We start from the raw sequence: 26,561 nt of genomic DNA on the forward strand, positions 1-26,561 counted from the left end.
TAGAAATATACTGTTTGTTGTGACTTTATAAAAGGCCGTCGCCAATTTGTTATGACTTTGTGAAAGAATAGGACGTATGATAATTCGTTATTGATTTTTATGTCCGGCTTTTATTACGTAAACTATCCACCAATCGAAATACGACTTGTCTAATCTCAATACTGTGCCAATCAATGACGTTCAACCTTATTGGACCTTTGTCCGCCTAGCCCTTCTAATTGAGTCCAGAACACCAATTGCAGCTTCTGCTATACGAATCTATGCGAATCATTTATTTCAACCATACTCTGATTATATACCAGACAGACAGACCGCATCACACCATAAAATAGAGAATAATATTAATCAATAGACTGAGTATAATTTAAGAATAGTAATTCGTACAGTAATAATTCATAGGTCAAAATGAAGCTTATAATAAGATGAATATAGATATACACAATCTAGTTACTTAAGAGTTAAACAATAAGAATAAATGTAGAATAATAGTCCATTAACAGGTCCCGGAATTTACCCGTACTCATGTCTTCGCTAGGATATAATACTGTTACACTAAGAAGGCTCAATTCAAATTTTAATGTTGGTTTGTATTAAGAGATCATATAAATATGTTGTTCTTTTTTGTCAACAAATATCCTAACATTATTAAATTAGCTCATTATCAGATTGTTAACATTACTACCATTTCTCTTACAATTAATTAACAACAGATGAAAATATTAAATAGATGCCTCTTTCACTTCAAGAGCTTTTCAACTGTTATAACTCATCATACATTTTTAATATGTAATTCGTTTAATAATGTTAAGTAAATGCAAATAGACATTTATTAATCTAGATCAAGTTCATCAAAGCGATAATGTCAATCGGTTAATAATGAAAAAACAACAAACATTTATCATACATATCTTGGATTACCATCACGTAATGTTCAATATCAACCCAAGCAGTTATGATTGATGCTCATTTAACTAGTGTGTACATTTATTTTATTAATGACTTGAACATTAATCGTAATATTCCATACGTTAAATGGTTTCAAGGGTAGACAAATGTAACACAGTATCTATCCAGAACTTGATAATAACTAATAATCTTTTATAATGCCAATATCTATCAATATATTACATAAAGGTTCAGCAGTTTTGAACTTATCTAATATTGAAAAAAATGGTAAAGGTAATCCTATAGAATAATAATGAATCAATGATATACTGTGGTCATATTACCTCAGCAATTCATTCCTACATGAAAACATTAATAGAATAATTACGACATCTTTAAATATTTAGAAGATTTAACAACAGGCAGTAATAGATAGTTATTTTAGACCCACTTAAAACTTTCCTTCAGTCAAAATCAACGATTCTCCAAAAAGCAGATTCCAACTATACATACCCCGAAAAAAGATTATTAGATTTCATGGAGAGCACTGAAATCTACTAGTTGGTATTTCAAACTCGGTTGGTTTGTGATACACCATAAATCTCAGCTAGTATTATTGATGAGTTTCTGTGAACCTACCAATTTGATTGACTCTACAGTTCATTGTCTAGTACTAGAGCTTCAGAAGTAAAAATTGTTAAGTTGTTCCTAGTTTTCATTGTTTCTTCATTTGATGCCATTTCTCAGTGAAATTTTTCTTCAAGCTGTACTCAATATTCATAAAGTTTCCTTTTTAAAAACTATCCATAGATTCTAATATATATATATATATATATATATATATATATATATATATATATATATATATATATAATGTGAAGCTCACTTTTGTGATATCTCGAAGGAACGATACATATCAATCAATCTTTACACATTCAATCAACACATGCTCTTCAGTTTATGTTTCATGTTACCTTTCCAGACTCGTTGATACTCCTAAATGGTTTTAGCTATCTGTGACCCATGGATATGACCGTTTTTCGAGTACATTAATATCAATATTACCCCTACTGAACTCCAAAAAAATGAATACAGTGAACTAATGTCGCACCATTTGTCTCCACTCACTGAACTAAATATTGATTGTCAAAATATAACTAAATTCATTCTCTGGTAACTCAGACCTTTTCTTATTATCTGAGCAATAAGATGTTATATAATTGAAGTACTTGATGAAAAGAATAACTAGCATATCTTAGCATAAAGTAAACAGTGTTAAAATTAGGCATTGAGCTTTCAGTAAACTAAAGAAAATCAGTTCCTAAAGTCTCAACACTTAAAATTTTGGTAAAGTAAATTATTTGTCATACTCCACCGATTAGCCTAAAATGGTATTTATTTACTTGTGAATTAAATGAGGAGAAGTTTAAAAGCGACATTACTTTTTAAACCAAACAAGAATTCGTATACTTACTAGACATGACACACAAGATAAATCAAACTGACAATGCCTTAAGAAGTTAGACTAACTCAAATCTTTTAACTATACCTTAGATACATTTATTCAACGTTTTCTATTAATTAATTGAAAACCTTACTTTTTTGCCCACACTGAACAGATCAGTTTTCCTTTTTATTGTTAAAGAAATGTAGCAATTACAATTATTACTTTTCTAGAAACTTTGTGTTAATTCAATCATAAGGAGCAGATACTAAACTTTTTTTGTATCTCAAGTGGTTTTAATGTTATTTGTAAAACTTTATTTTCAATAACCTGGATTTATATTTTTCTCCTTTTTACACATTTTATTTATTTTGCTAAACAGGTTTTCAATCGACTTAATCTCTGATTATTTAGCTTTTGATCCGACTATACTCAGTGAACAAGATAGAACTGATGAATGTGAACTGCCAATTGTTGAAACACAACCATTGCAAATATTAATAGAAACAACCGGTAGCTGGGATATTAATGCTAATTCACCAGAGACTAGTACATCATCACATGGTAGTTCAGCGAAACGATTTGGTTTTCGTGCTAATGAAAATTTTGTGTGCAGAGTTGTCATTAAAACTGAATATTATGTTGTAAGTGTCTTTCTCACGCAGTTTACTTTCCATACAACTTTTATTTTACATGACATCACAAATGCGTGCTATACTTCTTCTTCTACTCAATATAGATCATGTATTTTGGGTAGTGTATATCAGTTACTTCCGAAACTTGCATTTAACTCTATCTGTAAATCTTTTTCTGATTTCGCTTGTAATGCAATACTGGTGTTCGTACTGGACTCAAAATAGCACACATCTTCCAAAGAGCTAATATTATCTACAAAGATATTGAAACAACGGAATTACCAACTTATTCAGAGGTTTTAGTATTTATTATTCGTTGTATGTGTTTGTTATTGTCTGTTGGCCCGTGATTGGTACTAAAAATAACCCGAAATTTGACGACTCCTGGTGAAAACACAAAAACTGCTGATATGGATTCACCTGACCCTGGATATAAGTCAGAATGATGTGTGAATACACCACTTTTATATGATTTATTTACCGTCAGGTTAGAAGTCAGATTTGCGTAGTTTAAACTGAGTAGTATTTAATATCCATTAATCACTAACTTTACGTATGCACGCATATTTACGATATCATACAACTAAGTGTCTATAAATCATATCATTACTACTTCTCAGGATGTGAATACATGTTACAGACAATTGAATATTCAGGGTTAATTATACTTTGAATGGTGGATAAAAATAAAGTCCAAAATGAAGGTACATTCAGCTGATGGGTCTCCATTAGGAAGAAACATACGTTATGTATTCTTCTGATAAAAACTTCCCGAAAAATTATAAATCTGTAAGCCCAAATGACATGCAGACACCTATTTAAGGAACCTGTTTAACAAAAGAGAGTGATGATTCCCTTTCTGAGTATCAACAGTGTGAAAATAAAAGCCTTTATAATTAATAGTAAATAAAAGCGTACCTGATGAACCATCTTCTCAGTATTTCATTTACATAATATTACGTAAAATCAGTTAACCACATTTAAACTATTCAAAAAGTCATTAATTCATTGGAGGGAACTAATTCCGGTACATGAGCGAACATTCCGGAAAGTGTTCAACTGATAATCTTTCTGTTATTTTGAACCGACCAGAAAAAAACTGTCATATATTTTGAAAATAGCCCACGTACCAATCACGGTCAGTGTATATTGCTGACACACCAGTGTAGAAACCATGTATAGTAGTTGTTAGATGAAGTGCTTACATTCTGTTTGATAAGCTAATTGTTTGTGAGGATTTAATTCACTGTGGAGTTGTGAATACACAATGCTAAAGAGTCCCAGAGTTAATTGGAACATCTATTGACCATTTCTTGGTTATCAATAGTTCCACAACTATTATCAGCATGTGAATAAAACTATCTTCAAATAAAAGGAATCTTCGCAAATCAACCAACTGAACTGTAATACTTGTTAGAACAATTATAATGAGTTGCATCCATAAAACTGACTACACAATAATAGTAGTTACAATATCAATGTAGCGTTTACATAAAAGAAGGCTAAGGCTACTTCTATAATAATGAGTTAGATAAAATTTTATGTGTGATCACTTATGACAAATATTCAGTTTTCTTCCAACTACAGATATCAACCATTGCTATATTCGTAAAATGTTGGGAACATATTGTTTTCTATCCTTAATTTTTCTTGTTTTTAGGTTTATTTAAACGATATGATGTTGTCGAACTCTGAACACTTAGTTCCTGTAGGCTCTATTAATGGTTTTGCAATCGATGGTGACTCTGACATTTCAACTATACTATTTGGTGACTTAAATGCCATTGAAAAATATAATTCTAAACATATTGCACAACATATTCAATCAAACAATCCAAAAATTATTGAATGTCGACTAACATCTGATGATTTATTAGCTACTGTTTTATTAAATGATAGTGAAGAACATTCAAAAACTTATGATGACTTCAGTGATAACCATATTGAGAATAATAATATCACTGATATTGAACATAACACCAACCAAGATGATATTTCCAATGGGGAATTTACAGTTACAGAAAATTACTTAGATAGAGAAAGAACATTGGAAGGTACATGTACACAGAATTTAAAAACAGGAAATACCGGTTTTTTGTGCAATACATCAAATTTACTTCACCCTAACAGTGAATTCACAAATCAATGTCATGACAATAATACAAACAATTTTGTAACTAGTAATAACAATCAAAAGTTAAGCAATTCTAGCAAATTAATTAGAGCTTCATCATATCAATTAGTATTTGATGTAGATAGTGATTCAAATGAAGAAATAGACCGGAATGATGAAGTACATGAAACATCAATAAAAACTATTAATCTGTCTTTATTCAATCAGACAAGAGCTAAAAGTATTCAAAATCTATTTCATTTTCATCATAATTATTATGATAATTTTGATCATATAAATAAATTTATTCATGAATCACATCAGTTAATATCCGAAGATGAAGGCAGTAACATTGATCGTTTAAAAGATACAATAAATGTCTCAATGCATAATTTAATATGTGAGAACAAATTACTAGAATCAAAAGAGTTTAATGAAGTAAGTGACTCAAATCAATTATCTGGGAAGTTTTCAACATCACAACTATTAGAACTGGTAAGAGAAGAGTTTGAATTAGATCAAAATAATGAAGACAATATAGAAAATATTCAAACTAATAAGAGTAAATTAAAACAAGAGAATTCGGCTGTTAAAAATACGAATGGAGTATCTTGTCATATGGATTCCTTGTCCAATGTTGTTAAATCGATAAATAATTTAACAGAAGATGGATCAGAACTAACTGAAAGTACAATGTTGAATAGTGAAAAAATAAATGTATTAAGCAATCGAACAAGTGAAACTATGAATTCATTAGATAATCAAGATCATGAAGGAAATATTATGCTAAAAGAATGTGAGTCAAAAATACCCGTATTCAGAAATAGTTTATCCAATAAACATACACCCAATTTAATAACTAATGGATCACAAGAAATCAAATTTAAACCTTTAAGATCAGCCCGTAAAGGCAGTTTTCATCCACGCGATACTGATTCAAATCCAGATGACTGTTCAGTTCTATCCTGCTCAGACAAGCAAGGACTAATCCATTCTAGAATTCCACAACCTTTATGTTCAATATCTCATAGTAATAGCAATAATAATACAGATCATTCACATAAACAGTTGAATGAAAATGATAGTCAACAATTACCGATATATGAATCGTCGATAAAATCTAATTCCCACAAATATCCATCCAGTAAGCAGTCTATTAATGGTATGTCGAAAACAGAAATTCGAAATGATTCAATTGCGAAGGTTAATACCAATAAAAGTGTAATTAATCGAAATCCATTAAAATCAAGTCGATCTGTTAATAATCGAAAATCTTATCCATTATTAAGTAATGATATGAAATCACTTAGTAACCCGGTGAAAAACGGCACTAATTCTGTAAAAGCATCATTGGATAAATCACCGAAAAATTTCACATCGTCATCATCATCATCTTTGTCATCCCCATCATCACAACCATCAACAACATCGTCCTCTTTATCATCCTTGTCAACAAAGCTATTCTCGAATTCCGTTGCGAAACCGCTGTTACGTTCAAATGGATTAAAAAGTAAAAGACAGAAACTTATTGAAACTAATAACAAATCCCCAAATATCAATACAAATAGTCGACAACAAGAAAGTTTAATAAATGGAAATCTCGCCAAAAGCAATTCAACAACAAAATTCAAGTCTACAAATGACATATCACTGAATTCAATTTCAACTGATGGAAAACAGAAAGATTATTTGAATGTATTCAACCAATCAATAAGTCAACAGTGTAAGTTAATTAACCAAGTCAATTCAACAACCACAAAATTCAAGGAAAGAGATCAGTCAGTACTATCTAACGGACTACACAATAATAATAATCCTTGTGTACCCTGTTTAAATAATAAAGAACCGATAAATTGTACACAACCATTATGTGAAAACAAACATATTTTAAACAATGTAAGTAATAATTCTATTACTACTAATAATAATAATAAAATGGACATATCTAAAGATTGCATAAAACAAGAAAAAGAATTACACAATGAATATTTAACTTTGAATGATCAGTCCAATGCAAATCACAATCATGATTCTAGAAATGATGTAAAAAAGCATTTAAATGGTAATATGATGACGACGAAATCAAAATTAACAGGGATTAATGAAATCAACAATTCGAATAATTTACAATCTATTCAAAATAATTATACAGACAACACTGGTGTTCATATTCATGATGAGATGACGTTAAATGTGAAAGAAAATAATGATAATTATTTAACTGCTTCAACACTATCATGTACACAGTCAATGATCAATCCTGTCACAAACACACCGGGAATGTCTAAGACACCAACAATATTGACCGAATCAACAACAAATGGTGGTTTATGCTGTGAGAAAAATAGAAATTCTAAAAAATTTATACAATCCCCTAAAAAATGGTTAACCCGTAAGTTATCAATGATAAAAAAAAGCCATTGAAGTAGAAAATAGTTTATGTGTACGCAGCATTTCAGTATCAAGTTAACTGCAATATATACAAAACCGGTACATGTTTACTTACACGTTAAATACACAGTTTATATTTGATAACTGCTTACTAATGATTGATTATTTATCTATGACAGCTAATTACAGGTTAAATGTGATATATATACGATTATTTATAGCAGGTCTTTCATTTAAATAACTGGTTCATTGCATGAGAACCTTCTCTTTGCTGTTGAATCATATTCATGTCGAAAGATCTCATATAATATTAGAATTCAGAGAACAAATTGCACAAAGTGCAAAAGTATAAACATTTTATTGCTGAAAACTTTTATTACTCAGCATGCCATTGACTTTTTTTGTTTATTTTAATATGAAAATAGTAAAACGAGTACAATAAAACTCATAATGATCAATAAATCTGTGTCTTAAGTGTTATTTGGGTGCAAACTTTAAAAGATTGACATTTAACTGAGAGCCTGTGTTATGAGATCTTTTGGAAATAAAATATTGTAAATATCATTGCAGTGTATATGAGTGTTTACGAATATATCCAGATTGAGTGAATTCATACACCTCTGCAAATGCTCAACAGCGATCAAATTTTAGGCTTAAAACTACAAACTTCAATCTGAATATCGAACTGTTGGATAAAATAAGTAGGGAGTACTGTCTTGACCTGAATTCTAAGTCGAAAACTTTATTAGATGGATACTTAATTTCTCATTCCAAACTGTTTGCCCTAACACTACAACTACAAAAAATGTAACCTAGTCTGTTCTGGAAAATAAATATTGCTTGAATTACTATTTAAGGGCTGATTATTAGGAGTGTTTAGTAGTTAAGGCATTCGACTTTCAGATACTAAGCCTGTTTTGGACCCAACTCCTCCTGCTTTGATTTGGGCAACTGGGTAGTATCATCAGACTTCACATATGGTGTGACATATTGTCATGAAACTGGTGAATTAATGTATCTTAATATTTTATTTAGCCTAATGCAGTTTAGATGACTGATATTCGTAGTTTTTATACCAATGCTAAATATTTCTGGTACAAATCTCTGGATGAGAAGTTTTCCTATAATTGTAGGGGTAACTAATTGATAATTAACAACAGGTGGAAAGTCTAATTTAGGTTCTGTGTTCCCTACATATTATTTCCGCTTGCTCAATAACAAACAAATTACGCAAATGTATTGAATAGCTGTATGCTTCATACTTCCATTCTCACCTTCATCGATAAAATTAAATTACCATTAGGAAGTTATACGTAGAAGTTATATTTAACAGAAGCATTTGCTTGAGAAATAAATTAGTTTTTATGCTTCTTACTGAAGAATATACATTTCATCAGCTAGAAAATTGCAAGATTTAACAGTAAACCCAAGAAAAGTACATTCGTAGGAAGCACTGAGGCTCGAATTTTATGCATCTGAGTATCGACCAACTATCAACTTAATTGATAGAACTATAGTTTTTGGTTGATTAATTTTTAAGACTCCCAAAATTTGAAGATAACGACTACCTAACCTAAACATTTGTTATGGTTTAGAAAATAAATGTAGCATATGTCAATCATATCTTCACAGCCTGTGATCAGTAAATTTTCAAAAAATTGAATAAAAACTAACAACAACTACAATAAATTGTATATGAGAAAATATCAAGTTTACAACACCAACATAATAATACATTATTTGTTCTTTCATTCACTTATTTTTTTCTTCTGTTTACTATGACAGCACAAACAAGTCTACAGAGAGAAAACAAACAAACAATATAAATATTAGAAGCGCCCTCTTTTTTGTACAAAAGAGTGTATATTATTTTTTTTTTAAAAAAAGGTTGATGACAACGATGCAAAAAGAAAGAACAAAAAAGTGTCAATCAATCAATAAATAAATCAAAATTCAGAAATACTTCAATAAGAAACATCTAACAAGTCAGAATAAATAAAACCATTTATGATATTGAAACTTTCAATATGAAACTCATTTTATATATATTTTTTACCATACGTTGACAATACTACTAATACTGCTACTACTGCTATTACTAATAATAATAATAATAATAATAGTAACAATATGAAATTTGTATATTGTCATTATTTTTGTTTGAAATGATAAACAAAACTTTATTTCACACACTAATCTATCATTCCTTCACAATTTTATTTTTTATTAATAAAACAAACTAGTAGAGAAGAAGGAATACTACTAATAATAAAAATAATGTATTTAAACAAACCCATGAATTTATAATCTTCACTTTGTATTTTATAGTTGACATTTTTTAAAAAAAAGGCAAATTTCTTTTTTGATACATATTTTTATATTGTTTTGAATATCTATTCAGCTATTCAGGAGACCTGATTAACTTTGTTCAATATTCAGTTAGTTTTACAAGCTTACATTTTGATTTTGATTTGTAAGTATAATAAAAAAGGAATGTAAAAATTTTCTCTTTTTTTTACTACATATTAAATTTAGACCTAACAGAAATTACCCTTAATATGATAAATATTACAAGTATTCAGTTTTATATTGTTTGTGAATAAAAGTCTATTCATAATTTTTTTTTCTTTATTATTAGTGCTAATTCTTAAATAAATAAAAAGTTAAGAGATACTTCTTTTCAAAATTCAAAGTTAACCTTTGATAGAAGGAAGTATGAGTCCCTCTCTATTTATTTCGGTCTAGGTAATCGGGTAATGTCACTAGCCTTTACGCATAAATTGTAGCTCAACGTCGAGTACGCGAATCTGTACCTGACAAATTACATCGTCAACTTTTATTCACTAGTTCTTGTTTCATTAAAATTGATACATAAGCATTTCACTTGAATGACGATACATTACTCTTTTATAATGCTCATACAATTTGCTCAAAATACAAAACATACAACTTGGAAGTAAAGGATCATTATCATTACTCTAATCAGTAATTCGAATGACTCATTAGTAAAAGTTTTGAATACAACAGAAATACCAACATAGGGTTGGAGTTATAGAGATGCCTCTCCGAACGTGTTTTCCTAACAAGCCATCTATCATAGGTCCTAAACATGTAATATGACCGGCCTTCTCTACGTTGACAGCTTTTAGCTTACAATGACAACTAAAACTTCATTATTAAACTGTCTGGCTTTAATATTCCAGTGAGCAGTTATTTCAATAAATTGGAGATGACACTGACAACTTAATAATGTGAAGTGTTGTTAAAAATAAAGTTGAACACCATTTCGCTCGTAAGCAACCTAAGAACCTACTTAAATCCTTAACGTATTCAATCATCTTTATGGATTCTGTCAACCCATTCTTTGTAAATCCAAACGATGTATACTATATAGGTTCATTAATATTGATCCCTTATTACGCTTTCTCGTTCAGTTACTCATTGTATAGTGAATTTCGACAGAAATACAACTTTTCCTATTACAAAATGTAGATCACTGAATTCCAACTACATAATCTCACCATACTCATCAAGAGTTCCATATCATTAGCGATTATGATAGTTCAAGAGGATATCACATTTACCCCAAAGTTGTCTGAACTTCGATGGTAAAGTACTTCCACTTTTCTCTTTTTTGCTGTGGCAGACAGATGCCATCTCCTAACGATAAATATAAGAATTCCGACTCAATTCCCATATCCAAACAGAACTGAAAGTTAACAGGTGGAAAATTGATCATTAGTGACTACATAATAAATTAGAATGGATTTAGTTTATTCGTACGACTGACAAGTAACGATCAATAACCAGTGTTGGTAACCTATAAAACCCTTCATTTTACAACTGTTTGTGTTTAAACTGACATCTGGACAATATGTTCAGCAAATTGTTTGACTTTAACTGATCAGTAAGAAGTTATTTTGCAGCTTCTTTTAGTAGGCATGTTAGGAAGATAAGGTAATCTTTATTTACTTCCGTCAACAGTAAGTTCTTTAAAATGAATTTATTTCCTACAAAGAGATTCCCATAGACGCGGACTACCTAGATGTCATCCTGGTGTTTGGCGAACAAACCGGTACATATTTTTCTTAACAACTACAGTAAAAATATGTACTCAAAGTGTTTAGAATTTATAACTGTGCCATTTACGACTCGTTCTAACAAACTTCATATAGAAACAACAAGTAATGCCCTACAGCGAATTTAAATATTAAATACAACGAACTTTGAGCGACTTCACCACTAAGCAAAAGTTGCTAACCACTTATTCCACTCAGTATTTAAAGTAAAGATGTTTGTACAGTTCTTTTGACTAACAACTAAGATTTAAATGGGGGAAAGTGGCTTAAACTAAAAATAATCGGAATGGAGAGTAGCATGCAGTCCTCTAGATTTCCTAAATTTTGTATAAGGAACACTGAACTACAAAAAATGGACCAGTCGAATAACACTGACAAAGCTATGAGAAGCATCCTACAAAGTTATCCTTTTTACATTCTTCGCCGTAGGTTAATGGTTGGAATTCTTTTAACTCAATACATGAAGACAAAGGTTTAACTGGTTATTTTTCTCGGGAAAACTACTTAATAATAATATCGTACGACTGAACAAGCTTTCAACTTATCGCGCTGACACAGATCATCTCAGGAATATATATATATGACCTCCGTACTATCCCACTAAACCGAGGAATCGAGGTGACCTGTTTCGTAATAAGATCTATTTGAATCAACCCCATTTAAAGGAAAATATGCACCAACAATGCGTGAAATACCACCAATCATATATTAAGAGATTTGAGTTGAAGGGTTTACTGATAGTTTGCACTCAGACCATACGACATTTTCAATACAATACCTAACGACCCTTAATTTCCCGTATAGCTCTTCTAGGGTTACTGTTAGTCCCAAGCCCCGGTAAATGAGGAAGGTTGGGTTTGAGGTCAGCAACCCCATCATGTAGAAAACGATCTTGCTGAAAAGCACTAAACAGAATAAACAATTTAAACTCTGCCCTCCGAGTTGAAAATAGAATTATGACGCCTCATGATGAAAACCGAGATTCTTCGGAAGTCACGGGGCCTATCCCCCCTTTAACAACTAGAGCAACAATTAATACAGGCACATGGAATGTTCAGATAATGTGAAAGACAGTGAGAACCAATCAAACAGCTGCGGAAATGAGATACAACTCGATGGTGCTCGGAATAAGTGAAACACATTGGACCCAAGTTGGATAGCAAAGGCTAGATACGGGAGAGATGCTGCAGTACTCTGGCCACGAAGAAATTGCTCCACATACGAAGAAAGTTGCTCTATTTCTGTCCAGAGAAGCACGAAATGTACTTCTAGGATGGGAATCCCATTGATCCAGAATCAAAGCATCATTTAAAGCAAAGAAGGGAATCACAATGAATATTATACAATGTTATGCACCCACCAATGATAGCAATGATGACGAGAGACTGCAATCGATCGTAATGATGTACTTAGGAAAGGAATGGACCATCCTAATTGGAGACCTACACACCAATATCGGTTAGGAGAACACCGAATATGAGGACATTATGGGATGACATGGACATGGATAAAGGAACGAGAATGGCTTGAAATTTGCAAATTTACGTGTTTTCAACATTATAAGTGGCACAACAGCCCCTTCACAAACGCATACACAAAGCTAAATGGCTCTCAATGGACCACATTGGATTACATCACAGAGAGCCAGATAGATCATATTTGTATCAACAAAAAAATTCAGGACAGTAGAAGATGTGAGAACCAGGAGACGAACTGACATAGCTTCAGATCAACACCTGGTTGTGGCCAAGATGAAACTGAAGCTAAAAAAACACTAGCCAACTGGGGAAACAGAAATATGAAGGTTCAATACAGCCTTCCTTCGAGATACTGGAAGCACGAAATACAATGGACATTTCAGAATCAATTAGACGATTTGGACTTCGCAGATGACCTAGCCCTCCTATCGCATACACACGAACAAATACAGACGAAGACAACAAATGTAACATCAGCCTCTGGATCAGTAGGCCTCAACATACCCAAAGGAAAAAGCAATATTCTCAAATACAACACGGAGAACACCAACCCAATCACACTTGATGAAGAAACTCTAGAAGATGTAGAAACATTCACGTACCTGGGAGGCATCATCGATGAGTAAGAAATATCTGATGCAGACGTAAAGGTAAGGATTGGTAAAGCAAGAGCAGCATTTCTACAACTGAAGAACATATGGGACTAAAAACAACCATCAATCAAAATCAAAGTTAGGATCTTTGATATGAACGTCAAGACAGTTCTACTGTACGGAGCTGGGACTTGGAAAACCACTACAACCACCATCAAAAGTGTACAAGTATTTATAAACAGTTGTCTATGTAAGATACTCAATATCCGTTGGCTTGATAAATCAGCAATAGCCTCCTGTGGGAGAGGAAAAACCATCTTCCAACTGAAGACGAAATTAGGGAAAGACGTTGGAAGTGGATAGGATACATATTGAGGAAATCACTGAACTGTATTACGAAGCAAGCACTAACTTGGAATCCTGAAGAGAAACATGGAAGAGGAAGACCACAGAACACAATACGCCGAGAATTGTAATTAGATATCAAGAGGATGAATAGTAACTGGAAAGGATTGCCGGGGTCAGAGTTGGATGGAGAATGCTGGTGGGCGGCCTATGCTCCTTTATGAGGTATAACAGGCCTAAGTAATTACCCAACGGTCCTTAAGAAACCGGTTATATGGACTGAAAATTGAATCCGAGTATGATTTCAACACCTAACTTATGTAAATATTAGGATCAATAAAAAATATTCACAAGTATGGATCTAAACATATGCTCTCTTTAGGTTCATCTTAGGCTGCAGAACATCGCAAAAAAAGAGATTTACGAACTTGATTATATTAGGTCGTTTTTAAAGAGAAGTACGGTTTGGCTTTTAATGTAAATTTATATAGTGAAAAAACATCTTACTTAGAAACACTGAGAAAACTTTGCAAAAGTGAACAACAAATGGTGAATGCCAAACAATATTCAACCAATAGAGGCCGAATAAAACAAATGTGAATGAAAATACAACATAATTTAGTCAGATTTACACTTGTCAATTGCACTCAAACGCTCAAGAAGTGGTGGATGAGAATGGTTAAACATTGAATACAACCAATCACAGACAGGAAATGATAAATTGTCTTTTAATAGAATTACCAAGGCAGATTTTAAATAATGTTTATAACCCAATTTAGCAGCAAAGGCATCTGCCTGGAATTCAAATTTCCTAGACAAAACTGTCATTAGAAAGTCAATAACCGTATTATACGGAGAGAAAATGTACTGAAAGATAATAAACAGTCTCAGTATTACTGGTGTATCATTACTTTTAAAACCAAAAGAAATGAACAAATCATCCACATCCATCAGAAGGCCAAATATTACAAACAACATCAAGAGATTTGCCTTCCCGATGAAAAGATTGTAAACTGTATGCCCTAGTTTCCAATGTCCTAACTCATGAGCGATCACTGACAAGATTTCTTCATCAACTGCACAGCCTCGTTGTTCTGAGTCATTTTTAGTTTCCTGCTTCGTTAGATCTTCGTTTTTATTTGGAAATTTGAAACCACGAATAAGTGTATCAAAAATTACAATCCTTTTGTTATTACCAAAGCCATAGAAATATGCATTGCTATGAGCGGAACGTCTTGATCCTTCAACAACTAAGAGCTTTTTCAAAGGAAACTTGATAGACGCAGCTAATGTTTCAATTTTCGTTTTTAAAGGTCCATCAGGTAATGGTTCATAACGATCAAACAATGGAGCGATGAACTCTGGATACACAAACATCAGAAACACAGTGACCACGACTGTGAATAAAAAAGCATACAAATAGAAATAATGTCCACCAACTTTGATTATCCAAACTAAACAAGACATTATTGGAATGCCAATAATCATCGAAATCAAAAGCGACTTGATTTGGTCTTTAATGAAAAAACCAAAAGTTTGCTTGTTAAACCCATGGCGCGCTTCTATTACGAATGTGCTGTAAATCGTCCAAGGGAGTGAGTCGAAAAATACAAATACAGCTACATACAGGAAAAAAATGACGGAACACTTTATCTCACTATCTTTATCAAAGCCCATATCGACACCAAATTTGTCTACCACATAGGCATTCAAGATAGTGCTGTGGTTAACAACTGTATACCACAACCATGGTATCAATGAAAAGTACAAGGTCACTGATAGCTCTATCATATGATAAAACCCACTGACCAGACCAAAGCTTGATCGATCAATCGCATAAAGACGCGACTTTTGAAACTTATCATTATCCATAACACTTGCTAGTTCAATAGGCACTGTTCTTGTGTCAACAATTTTTCTTCTTTGACGAATACTCAAGTATGTTTCCCAAATATACATGCACCACAAAAACACAAATACAGCAAGGAATAAAGTCATCTTATATCCATACATTACGAATAGCACAACAGGCAGACCCATTTTTGTCGTAATTAAATCCACAAAAAGCTATGTGTTTACACTGGCACCAGGAGATCTGTAGTGAAGACAAAAAAGATACATGATTTAAATGAGATCCATTGATATCACGCAGAAACAGCAAATACCAAAATGTACGAGGAGTATGCACATAATAATCCGAGGTAAAAATGAAAAACCTACATATTACTCAGCTGCATGGAATATATATATGGAGAGGTCTCAGTCTTGTAGTGCACATTTCCCTGACTCAAGATTATTTAACTCACGGATCTACTTAACTCTTATTTTAGCAAGTAAAAAGCTTGTGTAAATATATTTCACAAGTTTGAAATTTCTAACCACAGTATTCCTTCACGCCTTTAATATATGATGAATAAAGTAACTTAAGTAACAAATCTATGAGTGACCATAACAACACATTTTCAACTCCTGGACGTATCTACGGCTTACCTTTAATAGCCAGTCAAGAAATCAATTCAATGTTTTATAAGTCATAACTGATTATACTCAAAGCTTTTATCCACCAGTCATCTTGATGATACTACAGGCATCACAGTGGCTAGTTTGTCCACCATATAACTATCGGATTTCCTCTGAACAAAAATAGAGTAACTTCGTAGAATTAGTTTTTACTGTCTCTCTTCTAATCTTAAGAGAGAAACATAATAATCCCAGTATTTCAACGGTCAAAGGAGCGTTAGCTGATGTTTAAATCAGTAACACCTATCACTCAAAGGGAAACATGTTTTTATCTGTGTAGAAATTAATTAATATAATAGGTGCTTACATAAATGATACTGAGTAATTGAGAACTTTATCTCGAGCTCATATGATGTAATGACATGAACTGATGCAATTATGTACCAGGTTTTAAGTGGTTTATAATTGAATTGATAAAAGCCCTGTTGTTCATCTTAGTAGACTATTATTATGAAAGGAATGTATATGCATTTTAGTACACTGAATGTGAACGAGTGGGTGGACAAGGTATAAAACTAGTCTGCGATGAATTTACCAAGTTGTTTGGGATGTGTGGTTCTGAAATACAGCTTATGAGTGCAGAAATAAGTATCGATTTAGATGAATTCCTGTTACAATAGATGATTCTATATGAACTTTTAGCATATTTTTTGCTATGATTTGTAAGTGGCGATATATACACAGTTCATAAATTCTTACCATTGCGACGGATATATAATCAATTAACTTAAATTTACCTAAAATTCTATTGGGATCATCAGCGAAGCTCCCGTTAACAAACTGGTCTTTTTGCTGTAGCTAGAGGGAAAGGGAAGAAGACATCATCTCGTTTACGGTACGGAAGTTGGAGTTGAGGAATATTTGCATAACACACCTACGCATCATGGATTATCTGTAACCACATCCTATATAAAGGTTCTAGTAATCCCTGTTATTAAACCGTAGTAAGTGGGCAGAATCAGTCGGTATTCTTCTGTGAACAGTGATTACTGAGTTGCACACTGTTTGCCATTATCAATCAGTTACCATTCTGAACTTGGAGAAACAGTTGTTAGCAATAGATAAGACATTGATTCGACTTGAGTCTGTGGGCACATATATTTGTAATTTGCGTAATAAAACAGCGGACGGGATATTTCGGCATAACTTTACTGACATCAAGTCGCCATCATCTATTGAATGGACGTAGAGTGTTAGCTGAAAACACCAAGTTATCAAGCACTATCGAAAGGGTGTTTTAGAAGACTGAAAATAATAGGATGCCACTACATATATATTTAGCAACGCAATTCTAATGGATATTCATACAAATAGAAGTTTCACAGTGATCTCCAACTTGGAGATTCACTTATTGACTTTGAATATTTGGACGACATATCCCGCTTGGTGAAGATGCTGACAAAATGCAGTCTTTCAAATGCCTCATGCAATAATACAAACATGTTTGAGATATATTACTGAACTTTTAAACCTGAAATGTCGCCGCAAAACTGGTCTGTGTCAACACGGAAAATTATGGCATGAGGCAAAGCAGTTGAGCGCGTTGGCAACTTTACTTATATTGGGAGTCTCATTTGTCTGGGTGGGATGGTGAGACAAAATTCTGGCACGAATTCATACAGCATGTCTGACTTTTGTTAGCCTGTATCACAATGCAGTATGGACAAGGTCTGTCCGGATTTGAGAAACGTAGGACTCCGTCCTGCGCTCATAGCACAAACCTGAACCGCAAATTTGAGATTTAATGTAGTGTGAGTTAACAAAGACTTTTAAAGTCGTAGTTTACATCGCGGACTTACTTCCAATCCATGATGTTTACCAAAAGGATTCAACTGCTTCTAAATTCGTGGATTTAGGATGCAGTCTAGGCTGCATAATTCAGCTGAATTATTGAGTGTAATATAGTAATGAGCATAACTGTGATAAGAAGTGCAATATGAACAAACTAATGGAAACAAAAAGTCAAGTGGAAAATCTCCGACACCAAACGTCAAAAAACGTACGTGGTCACGGTGAAAATCCAACAGCATATACCACAGCCGAAGATGCTGTGCACTTGAAGGTCAAATAACCACGAGATCATTGGTGCGCCAGGCCCGATAATTCAAAGATTAGGTCAAAAGCGGTTAATTTATAATAGCATCCTGCGACGGTTTTGGGTTGAAGGGTTGGTTCTGCTGCGTTCAAGCCACTTAGTGTCCTGCTACATGTTAACTTGTCCTTCGTCGGAACTGATGTTCAAATGGTTTTGGACGGAATCGAAGAAGCTTTTGCTTAACAGGTTCCCGTGTCTAGTAGCAGTGGTTCACCAACATCTCCAGGTGGTAACCTATATTAACAGAAGTGAAAGGAAAAATTTGGTTAATCATAGCAGAGTGTTTAAGGGGTGTCCAGAAGGGTTAAGGATGCTATAAGTCATTAGAAGGTCACCTCTGAGACGTCTGTATTCCAATGGGTAAGAGTTCAGTTATTGGAGGCGCTCTTCATAAGGCTTGAATTTGAGTCCCCTAACTGATTTCGTGGCTCGCCGTTGGATACATCCCTGAGCGTCCTTATGCTTTTGGGGGTGAGAGAGGAAATACTATGTTTCAGTACTCTAAGTGGGGACGAATAAAACTGTTGATGATTATATGGAGAGTTATTCCGTCGAACTGATCGAAAGCGCGCTTCAACATTACCAGTGCAAAGCTTGCTCGGAAAGAAATTCTGTTGCAGTAAGACTTCAAATCATAGGGTGCCAACACCTAGATCTTTTTCAACTTGGGACACCTCTAGAGGGGAGTTGCCTACGTTATAGTTGTAGTCTGCAATATGTCTCAGAAGGACTACTTTACACTTTGAAGTGCTAAAAATAAGTTTGTTGTCATCTGCCCAACTATGGAGTGGAGTCAGATCCTCCTGAGGTGCCAATTTATGCTCTTAGTTACGTACTTATAACCAGAGTTCCACATAATCAGCGAAAAGTAATTAATCTGACGATACCTGCTGTGAATGTTCGTTTATATAAATCAAGAAAAGTTAATAGTACAGAACCCTGGGGGACCCCACTAGAGTGTACTTACATACCTACGTCTGTTAATCCTCACAGAGCAGCATAGGCCGCCCACCAGCATTCTCCATCCAACTCTGACCCCGGCAATCCTTTCCAGTTACTATTCATCCTCTTGATATCTAATTACAATTCTCGGCGTATTGTGTTCTGTGGTCTTCCTCTTCCATGTTTCTCTTCAGGATTCCAAGTTAGTGCTTGCTTCGTAATACAGTTCAGTGATTTCCTCAATATGTATCCTATCCACTTCCAACGTCTTTCCCTAATTTCGTCTTCAGTTGGAAGATGGTTTTTCCTCTCCCACAGGAGGCTATTGCTGATTTATCAAGCCAACGGATATTGAGTATCTTACATAGACAACTGTTTATAAATACTTGTACACTTTTGATGGTGGTTGTAGTGGTTTTCCAAGTCCCAGCTCCGTACAGTAGAACTGTCTTGACGTTCATATCAAAGATCCTAACTTTGATTTTGATTGATGGTTGTTTTTAGTCCCATATGTTCTTCAGTTGTAGAAATGCTGCTCTTGCTTTACCAATCCTTACCTTTACGTCTGCATCAGATATTTCTTACTCATCGATGATGCCTCCCAGGTACGTGAATGTTTCTACATCTTCTAGAGTTTCTTCATCAAGTGTGATTGGGTTGGTGTTCTCCGTGTTGTATTTGAGAATATTGCTTTTTCCTTTGGGTATGTTGAGGCCTACTGATCCAGAGGCTGATGTTACATTTGTTGTCTTCGTCTGTATTTGTTCGTGTGTATGCGATAGGAGGGCTAGGTCATCTGCGAAGTCCAAATCGTCTAATTGATTCTGAAATGTCCATTACATTCCGTGCTTCCCGTCAGATTTCGGGGTTTTCATAATCCAGTCAGTCATCAGAAGAAAGAGGAAGGGGAAGAGTGGACAGCTTTTTCTGACTCCGGTCTTTATTGAGAATGCATCTATCAGCTGTCCGCCATTCACGACTTTGCACTGTAGTGTTGCTCTGGTTGTGAGAAGTGGCACCAGCCTCGTGACTTCCGAAGAATCTCGGCTATCATCATGAGGCGTCATAACTCTTCCTCGAACTCCCAGGGTAGAGTTTATACGGTTTGAATCATTTTTTCTGGTTTGCGTTGTTTTAGCGAGCTAGTTTTTTGGAGCATGAAGTCGCTAATTCCATGCCCAACCCTCATCCTTTTACACGGGCTTGAGACAGGCAGTAATTTTAAATGAGCTACGGGCGGAATGAAGAGCTACATGCGGAGTTCACCAGAGCGTGGCGGTAAATAAATTCCTAAAATCAATAACTCTGTAAATGTTCGACATTGAATGATGACCATATTAGTTTTGATGAACTCACCTAAGTGAAGGCGCTCGGTCATGCATCCGTGGCAGATCACGAGTTGGAACGCCATGTTCAACTCCCCCTGAGATCACTAGCCAGATTAGATCAGTCACTTCTCGATATATTGATAATCTATCAAATATATCTTCCAACCTCCTCGCTTCCGACTTTTAATTTCCCTGGGTGGGCGCATTTCGAATATAAAAGGTATTGCTGGTAAAGTTTTGTCAAACTACAATACCTGTGGTATCTTCAAGAGCAATACATAGCCTGAAAGAAGTTAACTCGTACCTTAGAATGTCGAATTTTTAGATATGAAGTGATATAATCGGTTAAAAGTGGTTTGATACTTAATCGCTTGAGCTTATTGATAAGACATATATATGGCTGGGCTTGTCAAAAGCTTTTGGCCAAATTGCTATAGATGATAGAGGCTTCACTTTGATAAGTGACTCAGTTATTTTGATGTTATAAGGCACAATAGTCATACAATCAAAATGATAACTTTCTCGACATATGAATATGAATAAAGTTGGTAAGACTGGAGTAGTCTACTTCCACGAATGCCCAACCGCTCAGCAAAGGGCACAAGAATCGGAAACGCGATTTGATCTTCAATCAACAAGGTCCTAAACCTAGACGTATCTTAAAACCTGGGAAGACAGTAACGTTTTGCGATGATTCTTCCATGATGACGAATCTTAAAGACAGCCCTGACCTTGCCCCAGTTTTCAGGACCAACACCAAAATTAACCGATAGACCACACCGGTCGTTGGCCTCAGAAAGGTTGAACTATTTTAGTCACTGTAGTCTGATGTCTGATTGTGTTCACCGTACGTAAGTGTAATTTATTATTCAACAAATGCTATCCTTTATTGATTCCTTATTGACTTTCTCTCCTACTTGTCAATGTGCTTACCAGAAAAACCGATTTAATTACGTGAAGCACTCTGACAGATTTTATCAAGTTCTTGAAAACTGTAAGTTTTTGTGCATCATTATTTATCCGCGAATCAAACAAGAACCTTTAATAAGTTCCGTCAAGTGTTGTTAATACCTCATCGTTTGGTAGCTCCAGTCAAATGTCACTGGGTCCTATCCAAACTATACGGAAAGCAGGCCGCTAATTGTTGAACAATTGGTCGATCATCATCAAAGATAGGAACGGCCAACATGAATAGATCAATTGCAACCCACGCATTGGCGCATGCGGCGATGGTCACACTCTGCTTCTGCTACCTGTTCCTATTGGCACATTTCTGTAACAACATTACGTTTGTTGTATATGGCCATCAAACTAACCCTAGTAATCGGACACGAAGAAACGGTAATTCACCTTGGAGTAAACCGCAAGGCACGACTTTAAAATGGACTGGGAGCTCACTTCATTTCCGTCTAACCCGAACAGCCTCATGATCATCCATATAGATCGCCTACATTGATGAAGTACATTTTCATTTCATTTCGGAGTCTTAAACGTGACTGTAGTGGTAAATAAATCCCCAAAGTGATTGGTACTGGTAGTTTTGTACATTGAATGCAAACTCATTAGTCTTACTGGAGTTAATAGAATGCGCTTGCCCAAAGTTCAAAACAGTTTCTATTTTAAATGTTTTAAGTGCACTAAATCGTTCCCTTAAACAGTGACTGTAACGAAAAGAACACATCGAAAATCATTCAAGCATATTCTTAGACAATATTGTCATTTGTTTGTTCTTTTTTCCTGTCTTATATTCCAACCTATGTCCACGTATCCTTTAACCACGTGTAGGGTCACTGAATATCGAACAGATCATTGATCCCTGTCAAAGTCAAGGATAGTCAACGCGCATTAATCAATCGTATGCCTGTAACGGTAATAAAAATCATTACATGCAACATTAATAATGTGTGTTCGTATTTCTCATTGCAGGGCAACAAAGAGTGAATGCACTGGAAGAAGAAGAACAAGCCCTACGCCGTCTGAACCTGCAGAATAACGAGTAAAACTATTTTGTAATAACTTTCCCCTTTTGTACTAAAAACCGCGTTTTTCAATTTCAAATATATCTGCTGCACCAGCACACCGTGTTCTCACTTCAGACGCACTTGTCTATCCTGACTGTTGTGTTGCTGTTTCAGGTCGCTCCTGCTCCCAAGTAAACGTCGAAATACAACGTGCTACAAGTGGTGATGGAGGTGTTTACGTCAAAACGCGATGAAAACTATGAGGAACCACCGGTCATTCCAAGCAAGCCAGCAACCGGGGCAATCATCCACCAGCCACCACTACTGGGAGTCTCATCGGACTATGCCGTTTGGAAGGTCAGGATCACGACGTATCTACGTAAGGTCCCAGCTGCCGAACATTTTGACTATCTCCTGTCGTGTCTAGACGATGAAGCGGCAAAAAGGGCGATTGCCAACGGTTTCACCGCAAGCAACTCGTCTGCCCAAAACTGGAAGGTGCTTGATGAATGCTTTTCGCTAACAGTAGATACACAGCTGGGGACCATGCAGTTCCTGTCGCGTCACCAGAAAGCGAGTGAGAACCCCATGGAATACCTGCACTCCTTGCAGTAAGCAGCAATTGTAGCCTTCCCGAGTTTAGACGTCTCTATACGGGAAGAAATAATACGCGCACGGTTCACAGAAGGCCTTTTGCCAGGTGCACTACGACAGCACCTTCTTTACATGCCACCAAAAAGCATTCAAGATTTAAGAACCACAGTTCTACGGTTCGTTGCCGCAGACAAGCTATCAAACGCTGTCAATACACCGCATTTGTCAGTGAATGCTATTGAACAGCCTGAAGAAACACATCAGTCCGATTTCACTCAAACGATTTCCGCGGTCAAACGACGCCCCGAGAGACAGCCGCCAAGAACTAATCAACATAACCGGAAGATGGAGTGTTTTTACTGCCAACGCTTTGGCCGGAAAGCCCGAAAATGTGGGCACAATAATTTTTGGAAACAAGGTGAGACTAGATTTTCCCATTTGTCTTCGTATTATTCTGAATCAGTATATCCGATAACAATAACTGGTAGTTTACAGGGCATACAGACTACTATTCTACTGGATACAGGAGCCTCAGTATCCATTGTGAGAGAAGGGTTCTTAAGCACACTGAATCGCATAAGCCGACAAAAACCATGTTTCTCTACACTAAAAACAGCCGGTGGTGACCTTCTGGAAGTACGGTCTAAGGTGTGGTTGGAGGTAACAGTGAATAAATACTCATTCCTACACGAATTTTTAGTATGCCACACACTCACCTGGGATGTTATACTTGGAGTTGACTTTATGTTAAAATACGACGTCGTTATACATGTAGCTAAGGCGGAAGCTCGAATCGGAGAAGTAACCATTCCGACACATCGCCTTAAGAACGTAACTAAGTCGGTAGCTCACGTAGGGGTGTCGGAAGTCATACACCAGGTACAAACTAATAAACAAGTAACAGAGGATGTCCGTCTATCAACTATTTCCTTACTTCAAAAATTTGGTTCTGTTTTCTCAGAGAATATCTCTGGTAATCGGACGACCACGGTACAACACTCTATTCCCACAGGTGATCATATGCCATTACGTCAACCACCCCGTAGAGTACCGGTACACTATCAGCCGCAGTTAGAATCAATGATGAAAGAGATGTTAGAGAAAAAGATTATTGTGCCATCTTCATCACCGTGGGCTTCACCCATTGTTTTAGTGAAGAAGAAAGACTCCTCCCTTCGATTATGTATAGATTACCGTCGCCTTAATGCTATAACAAAGCGCGACTCCTTCCCACTACCACGGATTGATACAACATTGGATGCTATGAGAGGTGCGTGTTGGTTTTCGACTTTAGACCTAGCATCCGGATACTGGCAAGTAGAAGTACGACCTCAGGATAGAAAAAAGACGGCATTTGTTGTGCCAAATGGTCTCTACGAATTTCAGGTAATGCCTTTCGGGTTAACTAATGCCCCAGCAACCTTTCAACGACTCATGCAGACGGTTCTACAGGGCCTGGTACCACACAAATGTTTGATTTACCTTGATGATATTATTGTGTATGGCAGCACACCTGAACAGCATAATGCCAACTTAAGGGAAGTCTTACAGCGTATTAAGCAGCACAATTTAAAGGTGAAACCGTCCAAATGTCGACTCTTGCAGAAAGAATTACTCTTCCTAGGACATCGCATTACAGAAGATGGGGTAGCAACAGATAAGGAAAAAACGGGCGCCATTATTAATTGGCCACAGCCGAAATCTGCGGAGGAGGTACGTAGCTTCTTGGGGCTCGCTTCTTACTATAGACGTTTCGTGCGCGATTTCGCATCCCTAGCAGCACCTTTACATCGCCTGACGCATAAAGGACGAAAATTTTTGTGGACCACAGAATGCCAACAAGCATTTAACACCCTGAAATCATGTCTTGCTGCCCCACCCATACTAGCTTTTCCAGACACTTCAGATAAAGGAGGTGAGTTTATACTTGACACTGATGCTAGCTCGTCAGCTATCGGAGCAGTCCTTTCTCAAACAACACAAGATGGACAGGAGAGGGTCATAGCGTACGCTAGCCGGCGGTTAGATAAAAGAGAGACAAGGTATTCTACGACGCGCCGAGAGATGCTGGCTTTGGTAAAATTTTTGCAACATTTTCGTCACTATCTCCTAGGACGCCCCTTTCGTGTACGCACAGACCATCGTGCATTACAGTGGCTTCGTTCATTTCGCGAACCAGAAGGTCAGGTGGCACGCTGGCAGGAGAGATTGCAGGAGTTTGATTTTACTTGCGAATACCGACCAGGCAGCCGTCACACAAACGCCGACTCTCTGTCCCGTATACCCTATGCTCCTAGTACCATTAGTGCTGTCCTTAGCACAGCCCCAGAGATCGACTGGCCGTCTCTTCAAGCAACAGACCCTGACCTGCAGTTCATTTACCTACGACAACTACACGGAAACGATAAACCTTCTGCGGCAGAGTTAAAGGATCATTCCCCAGCGACGCGCCGTCTTTGTACCAAGTGGAGTAGCCTGAGATTGTATGGGGACACGCTATTTATAGTCAGCGAGTCAAAACAACCACTGTTGATAGTACCACGTGTGCAAGTTCAGAATATTATGGAGCAGGTGCATCGAGAACTCGGGCACTCGGGGAAACGAAAAACTGAACATGCGATCTGCCAGAGGTTTTGGTGGCCATCCATCCATGAAGACGTGACTGAATTCTGCAAAAATTGTAGCACGTGCCATGCCATCAAGTCACCTCGGCAAAGACCCCGTGCACCGTTAGTCCCAATGACGACAGAAGGTCCACATCAACGAGTCGGTATCGATATCATGGGGCCACTTACAACATCAAAGAACGGAAACCGTTATATACTGGTGATGGTGGACTATTTTAGCAAATGGTGTGAAGTCGTCCCTATACCTCAACAAGATGCCCTCACGGTCGCTCGAGCTTTCATTGATCATTGGGTTTCCCGTTATGGCGCTCCATTCTCACTCCATTCCGATCAAGATACAGCTTTTGAAAGCCATCTCGTCGCTCAGGTATGCCGATTATTGGGTATCCGCAAAACACATATCACTGCATACCACCCTGAAGGTAACGGTTTAGTAGAAAGAACAAACCGAACCATTAAAACCCTCCTACAGTCATGTATCAATAATTCGTCGACGGAATGCTGGGATGATGCAATACCCCAATGCTTGTT

General features: G+C 35.8%; 2 protein-coding genes across 2 annotated transcripts; one reads left to right on the forward strand and one right to left on the reverse strand.

The window, feature by feature from the left end:
- Positions 1-1,103: 1,103 nt before the first annotated feature.
- On the forward strand, positions 1,104-9,421 carry Smp_166960 (putative ubiquitin-protein ligase BRE1; the record flags this gene model as incomplete). Its single annotated transcript, XM_018795873.1, has 6 exons — positions 1,104-1,179; positions 2,744-2,973; positions 4,625-5,137; positions 5,162-6,415; positions 6,536-7,469; positions 9,254-9,421. 6 exons carry the CDS (start codon positions 1,104-1,106, stop codon positions 9,292-9,294), a joined length of 3,048 nt encoding a protein of 1,015 aa, XP_018650142.1. The 3' UTR covers positions 9,295-9,421.
- A 5,005-nt stretch (positions 9,422-14,426) lies between these two features.
- Positions 14,427-18,548, reverse strand: Smp_082620 (farnesylated-protein converting enzyme 1 (M48 family)). The gene is made up of 2 exons (XM_018795874.1): positions 18,487-18,548; positions 14,427-16,058 (listed from the first exon to the last, which is right to left on the reverse strand). The coding sequence occupies exon 2, from the start codon at positions 16,001-16,003 to the stop codon at positions 14,582-14,584; it is 1,422 nt and encodes a 473-aa protein (XP_018650143.1). The 5' UTR covers positions 16,004-16,058; positions 18,487-18,548; the 3' UTR covers positions 14,427-14,581.
- Between the last annotated feature and the right edge of the window lie 8,013 nt (positions 18,549-26,561).

This window comes from Schistosoma mansoni, chromosome 2, assembly GCF_000237925.1.
Source record: "Schistosoma mansoni strain Puerto Rico chromosome 2, complete genome".
In the NCBI taxonomy this organism is placed as follows: Eukaryota; Metazoa; Platyhelminthes; class Trematoda; order Strigeidida; family Schistosomatidae; genus Schistosoma; species Schistosoma mansoni.

What these genes read in the sequence shown, in the direction of transcription:
- Smp_082620 (XM_018795874.1), bottom strand. Translation starts at nt 16,003, where the DNA reads ATGGGTCTGCCTGTTGTGCTATTCGTAATGTATGGATATAAGATGACT.